This window comes from Antennarius striatus, chromosome 16 (genome assembly GCF_040054535.1).
Source record: "Antennarius striatus isolate MH-2024 chromosome 16, ASM4005453v1, whole genome shotgun sequence".
Taxonomy (NCBI): Eukaryota; Metazoa; Chordata; class Actinopteri; order Lophiiformes; family Antennariidae; genus Antennarius; species Antennarius striatus.
The window spans coordinates 16,922,207-16,934,139 of record NC_090791.1 but is presented as its reverse complement, the minus strand read 5'-3'; the positions used below and the strand labels follow the sequence as shown (position 1 = coordinate 16,934,139).

The 11,933-nt window shown below is 38.7% G+C and overlaps 1 protein-coding gene across 4 annotated transcripts; it reads right to left on the bottom strand.

The window, feature by feature from the left end:
- Positions 1-312: 312 nt before the first annotated feature.
- On the bottom strand, positions 313-11,385 carry LOC137610067 (uncharacterized). 4 transcript variants are annotated; one of them, XR_011038405.1, is made up of 14 exons: positions 10,945-11,385; positions 10,066-10,124; positions 9,806-9,871; positions 9,393-9,443; positions 9,191-9,277; positions 8,980-9,097; positions 8,812-8,823; positions 8,469-8,492; positions 8,099-8,173; positions 7,469-7,498; positions 5,854-6,008; positions 3,184-3,243; positions 1,757-1,945; positions 313-601 (listed from the first exon to the last, which is right to left on the bottom strand). XR_011038405.1 is itself a non-coding variant. In XM_068337494.1 (13 exons), exons 2-13 carry the CDS (start codon positions 10,111-10,113, stop codon positions 1,865-1,867), a joined length of 807 nt encoding a protein of 268 aa, XP_068193595.1. In that variant the 5' UTR covers positions 10,114-10,124; positions 10,945-11,385; the 3' UTR covers positions 621-1,864. The 4 variants fall into 4 exon arrangements, 2 of the variants coding, with proteins under 2 accessions (XP_068193596.1, XP_068193595.1); XR_011038406.1 differs by lacking the exon at positions 313-601 and adding an exon at positions 5,121-5,182 and having other exon boundaries at positions 1,868-1,945; XM_068337494.1 differs by lacking the exon at positions 313-601 and having other exon boundaries at positions 621-1,945.
- Between the last annotated feature and the right edge of the window lie 548 nt (positions 11,386-11,933).

Sequence of the window (11,933 nt, the reverse complement as noted above, 5' to 3'; positions counted from 1 at the left end):
CAAAAAAAAAAATCCTCTGCTTATTTCTTAGGCAACAAACTGGCATTGCCTTGATGACACTGTCATGTAGTCATGAAGGCACAATGTGATGGCATCGATGCAAATATTGAAGTCTGGTGTTACTAGATGGAGCTGCAGCCCCCCCCCACCACCACCACCACCACCACCAGCACACATACACACACAACAAACTGGAAGAGGCAAAAATATGTCTACCCCAATCTCTAGCAGTAACATTCCTCAGTCCTGCAAATTGCCTGCACCCTGGAGAAACTATTGTTTTTAACAAAGAACATTAAAAACAAATGGGTGTCATCTCAAACACATTCACTTTCCATACCCAACTGTAAAAAATGATTATTATTTTCCATGCCAGCATTTTTCATTCAAATATTGCTGCTCACCAACATAGACACAACATAATAATACATGGATTACACACTTCTTTATTTTACTGACAGTTTCATTCACAGACATTTTGCCAAATACCACACACCTTAAATTGATGTCCACTGGTATATTTGAATATTATACATTGTTTGTCCAGTAGCTGACCTTGAGTGGAAAAAAAGAAGCCTCAAGAAGTTTTGTGCCGGACTACCTACCATTAATGAGAGAGAGAGAGAGAGAGAGAGAGAGAGAGAGAGAGAGAGAGAGAGAGAGAGAGAGAGAGAGAGAGAGAGAGAGAGAGAGAGAGAGAGAGAGAGAGAGAGATCGATACTGGAAATTGCAATTGAAACCTTTTCGAGACAGACATTGAGTTGAGACAGGGTTTGTCAAGGTGCGATGGGCCCAGACAGTGTTACCAATGCTGCTGACTACCACAGGTCTTGCCATCTCTGCCACCACCATCTCCAGTACAACACACAGACCAGGAACAGTCAAGAACAGACAGGTAGGGCAGAGGAAGTCGTCCCAACAACAGAGAGAGATTTAATTCCAGACAGGTATGTGACCTCCGTAAAAAGGGCTTTGTACACAGACAAAGGCAAAGTGCAATGAGGGAGCAACACTCGCTTGAACAGGCTGTGTAAAAGGGCATAACAGAAGTCACATTACATTCATTTTTGCTGAACAATTTAAATGGAAAACAAAAATGAAACTTTTGTTAGACTTTGTCAATCAGCATCAGGCATATCAATTTTTTATGGTGTTGGTATTTAGATTTTAAGCAACCCAGGGGTTTCACAACCAATACTGTACCACAAATGAATCATAATATCAAACTTAGAATAGTAAAAACCCAAAATGTCATGGTAATTATAAACATCCTATTTAACCAACAGTACAAATACATGTCTTCAGCTTCTTAAAAAAGATGTAAACTGCATACAGTAAAAGCACAGACCTTAATAAAATCGAGAAATGTAGAGGGGATTCTTAATGTAACTGACATTTTTAAAAAACATTCTTCTGCCTTTTACAAAGCATTCATGCTGTTATGAATCTGATCAGAAGAACATGACTGAACAGAACGTGAGCAGGACAGCTGGTGACTAAAAGGATTTTATCAGAAGAGACAGAAAAATCTGCAATATTGTTTTCTTCTTCATCCTTGACATTGAAATGAAGACGAGTAAGTTACAACAAAAATGAAGTCCATTCAAAGACTCCCTCCAGACTGTGAAAAAGAACCTTGTCACAACAGATAGACAGCTCCACACAAGTACAGCGGTTTGATGTACTCAAATACAGCATAGCTGAAAAAACCTGCAGGTTGAAGTTTAAACACATTTAAGTTTTCTTTAGGATTCACCTTTGACGTAATCCTCCATGATATCGACTCAAGCCAATCATTAAGGTGTCACTGTTGCTCCATCATCCAACAAATGTTCTTTACCAATAACATAGAGGGGCCGTGTTGTCAGTAGGATTCTAATGCTGCAGTGAATTTCCAGTGGCATTCCTCATGTGGCTGGTTGACAATGGATTCACATTCAGGGGACTGCGTGACAAAGACAGATAGTAGTCCATCAGACAACCAGTCAAAGAGTCTATAGGCTACACTTGCATATACAGCACTGCTATATGCTAAAATAGTCATAACGACCGTCTTAGCTAGGGTTGAGTCAGTACTCAGTAGTAACAAGTTTTTGGTGTAGGTCATATAAATATGATCCAAGTAAAATATGTGTCAATATGAAGGAAAATCCTAATTGGGATTCTGAATGAAGTTTGTTTTATTTTGTTTAACCTTTGGTAAAAATGCTCTCTTCCTCTGCTGATCATTAACTTGAAGCAAATTCTGAGGCTGTTCTTTTAGATTACTGAAGGTTTTAATTGTTGATGCATCGACCGCTACTCACAGTGGATCTGCGTCCTTTATTATATTACAGTCAACAGCAGATCTATCAAAAAGTAAACAATATCAACAGCGATAGACAGGTCAATTGATTGGGTCTGTTTCCCCCGGGCTTGTCACTAAATTACATCAATTACCTCATTGGGGGGGCTATCTCCTTGATTGGTATCATAGAGGGGCTTGTATAGTTTGCAGTTATAATGCAGTTATAACATCGGGTCGTAAATATAGAGGATAATTAGCCCCCCCAGCTGGGTTCACAGGGAACTCCTCTTCCGTATCTGATGATGATGACATGATTTGAGATGATTTTGCGATAAATAAATATGATAAAATTGGCTTGTTAAGTTGTTTATTTGCTGTAAATTCATATAGTGACACTGACATGGATTCACTCCGATGTCTACGATTGTGTCACTTCCGCTGTGAGGGAGCGCATCATAACTTATGATGTATTTTGTTTGGCCAAAGTCCCCATTGATCATAAAAAAATAAAAATACCACCAAAACTTTTGTTAAATTATGTACTTCAAATAATACACCTGGTACATTTTGACTTCACTGTTCCTTCAAAATCTTGGCAAGAACTAATTACAATTTGCAAATTTGGAGAACCCTTTAAAAAAGGTTATGTAAACTCGAATAAAATTCATTTAGAATCCCAGCAAGGATTTTCCTTCATAGTAACACATACTTTACTTGGATCATCGTTGTATAAAGTATATTAGCTGTGCCATGTACTTGTTACAGCAGAATACTTTTGGTTCCTGCTATGCCAGATTCTGAGGGTTCTGCTTTTCTCTTGTGAGAGCCGTCTTCCTATTGGATCAGACAACTTGGGCTAATGAAGCTTTCGCATTCTGTGAAATGTCAGTAATTACCTGTAGTAAACGTGACATCTCTACTTCGTCCCACTTTGCAGATGCCAGTGGTGAGTTTGACTGGAAGACATATACAGTAGGTGTTTACCACCATCACATGGTAAAAGTAACAGTCTGGGACGTGAGTATAATCAGGGGTTGCTGGCTGGCCTCTCAATGTTTAACTAATATTTAGCAAATGCCATATACTAATTTATTTAATTAAAATACACAAATTATCTTCCGGAATCCTACATATTACATTAGAGATCAGAAACAAGGAGATCTTACAGTGACACATATTTCTAATATATGTGACATGTAGCTGCTGAGTGCTAACAGACTTAAGTCCAAAATGATTGTCTCCTCTATTAAATAGCATAGCATAGTGCAGCATAGCATAGTACACTATAGCATAGAATAGTACAGCATAGCATTGTATAGCATGGGATACTACAGCACAGCATAGTGCAGTATAAAATAGTATACCATAGCATACAATAGCATACCATAGTAAACCATGGCATACCAGAGCATAGCATAGTGCAGTATAGCATAGTACAGTAATCCCTTGTTACTCATGGTTAATGCGTTCCAGGACCACCCGTGAAAAAAGAAATTCTGCGATATATCGACAAACTATTAATTTTATTATTTACGGTAATTTAAACGTTTATAAACCCTCCCCATACTGATATTAAACCACCTTATCATCTGATGGTAATACCATCTGTATTACATTTTCCCACGCTTTAAAACACCGGCGCTTCCGGATGCTGTCAGCCAATAGCATGCGCGTATGGTATCACATGACTACATACTAAAGATTTAGGATGCATTGAATCTGTGCAACTTGAAGCGCGAATAAACGAGGGATTACTGTATACCATAGCATAACATAGCATAGCACAGCATAGCATTGGACTTGATGTGAGTTTCATTTTTGCACATTAATTTAGTTTATTACATAATATATTCAGTATTGAGTTCTTTTGGTTTGTCTATTGTAGAAATTTCCCTTTCCACCGGTTTGGGCCACCGTTATTTTAAACATGTTGAAACAACATCACTTAAATAGCTCAGTGTAGATCCCTTACATTTTTCTTGGAGGAGCGTGAGAGTTTGATTCCCATCGAGCTTTATCAAAATATATTCCAAGTAATTACTTCCGTTTTCCCAGACATCAGTGCCAATCGGAAATGGTTTCTTTAATGCCATCTAAACTTAGAACATGGTGTCCAAAGGTTGAGCAGGACATGATAATTCATGCTTTAATCTCATACGGCTGACAGAAATATAACAGTCTGAATAAGGAGCAGTTTGGACATCTATCATGTTGGACAACTTCCCTTGCATGGACAAGCTCCTTACATCTGCACGCAGGGGCCCACACTCTGAGCCCATCAGATCGGAATTTTCTGTGATCCCACACACCCGCATTACGAAATTAATGGATCACCCTTTTCAGACCTGTAGGGCCAAGACAATGGAATGTACTGTTTGCCTCTTTGCATTGTTTAAATTCTGTTGATATGTTTAAAAGCAGTTGAAGACCTGATTTTAAACAGGCTTTCAGTTTGATGAAGGGTGTTATGACTATTTTAATCTTCGGTTTATGGTTCCCATTTTGCTTCTTCTTTTTTTTTTTAATTTCTGAGAGGTGCTGTATAAATAAACTTTACTTACCGACTAACTTTGGCTGTCATTGTCTTTTCAACCTTTTCTAGTGACTGTTTCAACTTCACTAAATTAATCATCTGAGCTGTTGAAGTTTCAGGAGCCAAACATATAAAAGTAGTGTGGCTAAAACACCAATAAACAGACTGGTACTACAAACAAATCAACACTGGATCATTAGTAGAATGTACAGCACCCCAAATAACAGGCACAGAGCGAATCACATTGAAAATTGTACACAGTACATTTTAACCAGAAATGGAAACTATTCAGCACAGTACCTCTGTCAGGAAGTCAATGGCTGAGCTTCTGATGGGGCTGTGTTTGACACAGGGATTACATTCTGACAAAGAAATGACAGTGAAATTGATGTGATGCTGAGGTCTGTATGTGTGTAAAAAGGAGCAAAAAATATTTCAAAATAAAAATGTAAATCAGAACACCCATCCTGTCTGGATGTACTCCTTAAATTGACCTCATCAGTCCAGGTACTTTCTGCAGTCTGTTTTTCATCACACAGTGGCTAGCTAATAAGACACTTTTCTTTGGACAAAACTAGATAAAAATGCTCATTTTTTTCCCACTGAAATAAGAGAGAAGTATCCAGACATTTTACTCCTTAAATCTAAAAAAAAACCCTAAACAGCATGATGCTGAATCAATACGATAAAAACTAATGGGATTTGAGATTTTTCCAACTACCAGAGTGACTCAGGCCTCTAATATCATCTTGTTATTCCAGCCTAATACCTGGTAAATAATAGTTTCAGGTTGAAACAGAGCAGATGCATATTTACAGCATTTCAAGAGAGCAAAGAAGTTTGTAGTGAGCACAAGCAGTCATAAAAGATGCGTGTTGAGACAAATAATTTAGCCGACAGAGAACGCCAAAAGTACTTAGAGCTCTTGACTTGGGATCAGATAAGATAACTGTTTACGAGGTGAAAGTCCAAATGGAGGAGGAGCCAACACTACCGTTCGAAAGGTACTGAGATCTAAGAACAGGTGACATACTGGTAGCCATGAAGGTTCTGAGCGTCTGCTGAGACTCATTGATGGTCCGAAGTCCTTCCTCCTTTGCCGGCGCATGCACAGATAGAAAGTCAGCAGCACAACCACATGGAGGACGGCCGACATCAGTAACACCGCCTTCAGGTTGAAGAGCTCTCCTTCAGGCGGGAGCAGAGACAACTTCTCTTAAAGCTAACATGTGAATGATCAAGTGACTTTATAGTACAGGGAGTTACTACGGTAACTACTTCAACAAAATATATAACAATATCAGCTTCTGTAGTGTACTTTATTTTATTTCACCTTTATTTTCTATGACATTGACAAAAATTTGAAACATTTTTATAAAAGTTTAGCCATGTCCTCCAATAACACTCTAAAGTTTGAATTTTTGAATTTTATAGTATTTCAGTGAGTGCACCATAAAGGGTTAATATATTTTATTATCATTACTTTGTGTTAATGTGAAGTATATTAGTCTATTGTATTTTATTCATGTAGTCCTCGTGTGATTTCCTGTTTTGATCATAGGTTTTTATTGCTACTATAATAATAAAGATAACAACAATAATAATTATTACTACTAGTAGTAGTAATAGTAGTAGCGGTAGTGATAGTAGTAGTAATAGTAGTAGTAGTAGTAGCATTAGTAGTAGTTGTAATAGTAGTAGTACTAATAGTATTAGGAATAGTAGTAATAGTAGTAGTAGTAGTAGTAGTAGTAATGGTAGTAGTAGTAGTAGTAGTAACAGTAGCAGTAGTAGTAGTAATATTAGTATAGTAGTAGTACTAATAGTAGTAGCAGTAATAGTAGTAGCAGTAGTAGTAGTAATAGTAGTAGTACTAATAGTAGTAGTAGTAGTAGTACTAGTAGTAGCAGTAGTAATAGTAGTAATAGTAGTAGTAGTAGTGGTAGTAGTAGTATTAGCAGCAGTAGTACTAATAGTAGTAGTAGTAATAGTAGTAGTAGTAGTTGTAGTAGTAGTAGTAGCAGCAGCAGTAGTAGTAATGGTAGTACTAATAGTAGTAGTTGTAATAGTAGTAGTAATAGTAGTAGTAGTAGTAGTAGTAGCAGCAGCAGTAGTAGTAATAGTAGTACTAATAGTAGTAGTAGTAATATTAGTAGTAGTAGTAGTAGCAGCAGCAGTAGTACTAATAGTAGTAGTAGTAGTAATAGCAGTAGTAGTAGTAGTAGTAGTAGTAGTAGTAGTAGTAGTAGTAGTAGTAGTAGTAGTAGTAGTAGTATAATTCTTTAACATTCTTTCGCATGCATTATTTCTTTATTTACTCATGATTTATTAATCTTGGCTGGTTGTCTACAACATAGAAATGTGAGTGTGTGTGTGTGTGTGTGTGTGTGTGTGTGTGTGTGTGTGTGTGTGTGTGTGTGTGTGTGTGTGTGTGTGTGTGTGTCTGTGTGTGTGTGTGTGTGTGTGTGTGTGTGTGTGTGTGTGTGAGAGAGAGAGAGAGAGAGAGACAGAGAACTATAGCTGTAAATTATAAACACACCCTTCAACACTGAAGCTGTTCACCTTCCCGCTGCTTCATGATATTTTACAGCAGAAACATTCCAATAATCAGCTACAAGTAAAGTGTTTAGAACAGGGAGAATTCTTACCTTGTTCATCACTTCTGTTTGATGTTTGAGCTTTGGAAAGAAGAAACTTCTGTCATTACAAATGTAAATGTCACTGTCAGACTAGAACACTGGTGTTCAGAGGAGCGGACACAGATTAAATATTCCCTCTATAGTCAGTCCAGCTCTAACAGATGTTAAAACCGTACAGATTCCACAATAACTCTGCTACGCAGTGGGGGGAGTTGGGTTGTTTTAGGCTTCTTTTTTAAAAACTTAAACAAGAAGCTGAAAGAGTCTACCCCCCACCCACCCACCCACACACACACACGCACATAGGCACACACTAATGGATTCCAGCTCTGTAAATGTCCTTAATCCCATCCATGAAACGTGAACTTGGAGTAAACTTTCCTGGGTCCACGCCCAACCTCCTCTTCAGATTTTGTGGAAATCCGTGTAATTAATTATTGAAGCGTAACGACACAGTCAACTTGTTACGCAAACAGATTCTGACCGATTCGAATATCAACTTAAGGCTTCAAGATCTCAATGATTTATTATTTGATATCTCCTCAGTGAGCAAAGACACAAATATACAGTATTTGATTGTGAATAAGTGATACCTGCAGTTTTACCAAAACAGATACCCAACCTCCAGTCATATCTTACCATTTCTCAAGATGGCCTCAGACAATGTCCTTGCTGTTGTTGTTGGTGAGGTTATTGATGATGTCTGGCCAAAAGCTGAAGGTGGGAAATCAGTCAGTCAGTTAACATCTTACTGTGGAAACTGTAGTAGGAATATTAATGTGTGGTGACACGAGCTGATCAGCTGCAGCTACCCAGCAGCTACACGTGGGGCAAATCATGTCAGATGTGTTACTGTAAAGCACGTTTGTGCAAGATTCCACAAAGTGTCTGCCTCTGCGGATGTGATATATGTGCGTGGGTGGGGGGATGGAATGCTGCAGGAGATGACTATGTATTCTGTGAATGTAATTCATTTACATGCATTTATTACATCAATGGGTTGTCTTACCGTTTATTTCTCTGCACATGGTATCTAAGAAAAAAAAAAAAAAGAACCAATATTAGAAAATGTGAGCCACCATTTATAAATGTAATGTGTTATAAGAAAAAATAATAATAATCAGGCTAACAAGACCTAACAGACAAGCAGTCCCTCCGTCACACCGACGCCCCACACCCTCAGTTATTTTGATAAGGCAAAAACATTTTTCTTTTGCTTCAAATAATTTCAATGTACCAAAAATTACTGCAACAAACTTTATCATTACATATCATCTGGTAGAATAAATAGTAGAGAAAAACCTCGACTTGACACACCTTGACTTGACACACACACACACTCAGAAACTCACCGTATTCACAGGCTGTGATGAAAGAAGAGAGAAGACAATCGTGAGATTTACAATTTTAGTAGGCTTCTGTGCTGATTTACTGCCATCAGCAATAATAGCAATCATTTACAAGCTTTAATCATTTGGATTAAAATTGAGTGTTTTAGGGATGAGTGTCATCTTGATCACCTGCTGGAGGACTGGTTGAACAAGATACAACCTTTGCAGTCAAGCACATGAAATGATAGAAAGGAACGGTCTGAGAAACACCCCCTTCACACTTTTCACTAATAACCTTAGGCTTCTCCTGTGTTGAAAAAATAAAACGTAAAAAACAATATTTAACAACACAGCAGTATCATGTACAACATGACAGAACATGTTGGTACGGCTGACTTACAAATCGATCGAAGCAATGTCGAAGAATGTTGAGTGTAATCTTTCTTCCATTTAGCGCCTCTCTCTCGATGGTACATTCTATTCTGTCCTGGGCATCGGAGAAAAGACCAGATGAAATAGAACTCAGTACAGTTCTGCAGAACAAAAGGAATTTATAGTCGACTGTCAGCTGGTCAGTGATGCTCGCTGTTTCAGTACGTTACCTTCATATCCTTGGTCTCTATGAAGGAGATAATGCTTGACAGATTTGCACTCTAGAAAGTGAAGAGAAATACACTGATGGAAATTCCCTAGTAATTGTGTGAACATTTAGATTTTTGGTGCGTGAATTGTTCAAACAAATAGATTTAGGATGTTGATATTATTGCTTCATTTAAAGAAATGAAGCCATAACTGTTTGGATGATGCTGGATTACCAGGAAAGACAAATCAACTGTTGACTGAGAAAGATCGACTCTAACGAGACGGAATTCTGTCTCAGGAATTTTCAGCTTTTGCACGAGAAACAAGGCACAAACTATCCCACACTAAATCACGATATACCGGTGTGGACAACGAAAACATGAAGGTGAAATTAAGCACTTGGCGTCCGAATGAAAAAATGATGATCATGTACCCATTGCTGGACCTCAAAATAGTTGCAGCAGGCCGCCTTAGACAGGTCGATTTCGTGTATGAACACCTATCGGGCAAAGAGGAGGAAAACATGTCAGATGCACACAATAGGTGATGACATGTTTTAAATAAAAAGTGCAAGCCTGTAAAATGTAATGAGTATATAACTGTCATAGCTCTGATATTTGTATTTCACTTTAGATCATTAGTCACATCTCCTAATTCCAGTGTCAGTGCTAGAAGCTGCTGGGAGAAACTTACGAAGACGAGGGTCATAAATCTGACTGATGTCATGCTGCCAGTGACCATCCGGACGCACTCTAGAAAAGATGAAGCAAAGAGAAGGGAGACGTACATAAAGGGTTTTCACCTCATCTCAACCCACTCAGCGACTCGTCATGCACTTTAATCGGAGCACTCATCAAGAGTCGTGTCTGTGGTGAAAGTTGTGTGTCACAGGAGAGTCACCCAAGTGCAGACATAAGGCAGAGATGCGAAAGGTGCAGATATTTGAAATCAGAGGTAATGCCAGAAAAGAGCCGGGGGCGAAAGCCAGGAAACATCAACAGTATCCACAGGTTGGGACAAGCTCAGACAGGCAGCCTGGGAACAAACAGGAGGGACCCTGTGGACTAATTTACCTGTATTAGTTTATCTGTTGATAAAGGATTAAATTATCTAATTGTTATCAGCAGCAAAACTGATTATTATAGTTATTGATCATGAAGATGAGATGGTTTCCAAATATCTTCTTGGTTGTGGCCAAAAAGAAGGAGATCATATCTCATCCCGCATGTCTGCATTGGGTTTCAGCTCCTGCTAGAAACCAGATGCCAAAACGTCTTCATCCAATTTTACTACCATTAACTATGTAACGCCTGTATTATGTGACTTTTCAGCTTCTTCTTCTTTTTTTTTTTTTAACCAAAAGAGTGTCTGAAGAAGCAACGCTCAGTAGTTTTGAGGATAATGACCCCAAACCAGATTCTTGAAGATGAAGACTCCCAGCTCAAAAAACAAAACAAAAAAAAACTTTATGAAGTTAAAATATGTCAAACGTCCACCTCTCAGCCCTTGTAGTTATTTCTAGTTTATATGCTATTCATGGCGCTTCTTTGGACATCACATGCATCCATGTACCTCTGAGCGCTGGGTGTCCTCACATGGGTCAGGGTCTTCTCGAGGCGCCAATCCAGAGAAAATTCCAGCTTTCTTCCCCTGGGTGTCCCGGTCCAGTCTGCGTCCGGTGTGGGTGGCTCCTGCCTACAGACCCCACGGACTCTGTGCGCTTGTTTAAAATCCCTTCAGTGCCAAAGCATTAATTTGATAATGTTAGTCATAAAGAACCAGATGAGGTGTGGGCTGATCCGAGACCAGAACCAGCTCAGACGGAAAGAGGTTCGTTTGATTTCACCAAGCGTGAGATCCGTCAGCGGGCTGCTGGTGGTCACACACACACCCACACTGAAGCGTTACTTTCAATTCGTTTCAACCCTTTCTCCCTCCCCTGCTGCCGGCGGGAGAACTCCATCCAGCGCCGCCAAAGCAAGAGGAAATATAAGAGCACAAGTCTACCGACACCTCCACAAAGTCACTGACGCGCACATCACCATGCATCATGTCTGCTGCCCAAAACAGTTACTCAGAAATTGTGACGCAGGATATGCATCATTTTTTTGTTTTATTTTATGTTTCGTTTTGTCAAAGTTAAATCTAAAAACAATTGAATATCCTGAAAAAGTTCAAGATTTTTTTTGTCACTTTATTTCAGATAGCGATATCCATATATTACCTGTATATAGATGATTTTAACATAAATTGAAATATTTCATGCCTTTATTTCTTGAAAATGTTGATGATTGTGGCTTACAAATAAAGAAAACCCAAAACTCAGTGTCAGAAAGTTAGAAGGCAATATAGTATTGAACCAGCTATTGATACCTGTGGCGGTGTGGACAGATGAAATCAGCAACTCCATGGAGTACTTTAACATGTCCTGATAGATGGTGTTGAAGGTGGACTTTAGAAAACTCAGTGCACCAGCATCAGCAGATGACATGGACTCAAATCACCTGTGATTGGAAACTTCTACAGGACTTTAAAGTAACGTGGATTCTGTGGCTCTCCAG